Here is a 1,383-nt window from a genome sequence, read left to right on the forward strand (position 1 = left end):
TATAGTGTAGTTAAAGTACTAAATTCTTTTTCATTTTTCACTTATAAGCAATGTATGGTTTTAAACTATCCCATTAAAAAGTATGTAACTAAATCAATGTTTTTCAGTTTTAATTATAACATATTATCTTAATCTTATAATTATAACTTTTATAATAGTATTATCTCGTATCATTTCTCGAGATAACATTGAGTCACGAGACAGTGAATTATTGCTGTTTATCACTCGATATTGTTATTGATATTGAAAGGTATTGTTGGAATATTGTATTTGCTGTATTTTTTTTTTGGTGGGGGGAGGATTAGGTTTTTCCTTTCTGGTTCTTTTTCCTGATTCCATTATTATTGATTTATTAATATTTATGATAAATTATTTATCAATATTCGTGTGACGTCCTGACCAAGCACTTGTTTATTAACAGTGTTGAAGTTAATTCTAAGTGTTGTTATTGTGAATAAATCGTGTTTTTTGTTGTTGAACCCTGATTGCAGCGGCAAGTTAATTTGAGACCGTTACAACTGTGCGTTGCATAAATCGAAGACAGACATTTCAACAACACCTATCTTGGTATCAATGGTTTTTTGGTTTAGTCTAAACATATTTCTATAGCGTTTACATTATTATTTCTAAATGCAAAAATAGTAAGAGACTGGTATAATTAAACATTAATCTACTTTATCAATAAAGTTTCAAACAAATCCAATAAATAAGATAAACAAGAAACGTTCCTTTGAAAGGTTCACAAAATAGTGGTCATTTAATTAGATTTATTTTATTTAATTTACTCAAATGAATTTAACCATAATTATCTAATTTCTTCTAAAATCAAACACACAGTGCTTATGAATTAACTCTCCCTAACTTTATGCACATTTAACTAAAGCTAGTCTGATTAATCTATTTAAAAGCAGGCAAATAAGTTCAGATGGTTTTTTTCATTAATTAATTATACTAAGTTTGAAACTTACTTGACCAGGACCAAACTGATCTCCTCCAAAAGCAGCCACACAAGGCTTTATTCCACCAGTACCGATAGCAATAAGTGTCAGGCCAATCATTGACATAGCTCTGAAAATATCTTTGGCATTACTTAAATGAATGAGACATGCATGTAAGCAATCACTTGAACTCCTTTTTATACATAAAGATGGTTTCTTAATATTCTTATAAAAAAATAAGAACAAAACAAAAACGGTAAATACAATCGATCTGAATATTTTTTTACAGTGAGTGTTTTTATTCGATTCTCTTTGTTAACAGGCCCGGCATGCCCTGGTGGTTAGGGCGCTCGACTCACAATCTGCGAGTCGAGGGTTCGAATCCCCGTCACACCAAACATGCTCGCCCTTTCAGCCGTGGGGGCGTTATAATGTGACGGTCAAT

General features: G+C 31.1%; 1 protein-coding gene across 1 annotated transcript in view; it reads right to left on the bottom strand.

The window, feature by feature from the left end:
* LOC106469199 (solute carrier family 15 member 2-like) overlaps positions 1-1,383 on the bottom strand; it is a 34,593-nt gene that overhangs the window by 1,483 nt on the left and 31,727 nt on the right. Inside the window, exon 6 of the mRNA XM_022397635.1 lies at positions 969-1,131. Coding sequence (XP_022253343.1) covers positions 969-1,131 — 163 coding nt within the window. The remainder of the gene's footprint in view (positions 1-968; positions 1,132-1,383) is intronic.

Source organism: Limulus polyphemus, unplaced genomic scaffold (genome assembly GCF_000517525.1).
Source record: "Limulus polyphemus unplaced genomic scaffold, Limulus_polyphemus-2.1.2 Scaffold3352, whole genome shotgun sequence".
Taxonomy (NCBI): Eukaryota; Metazoa; Arthropoda; class Merostomata; order Xiphosura; family Limulidae; genus Limulus; species Limulus polyphemus.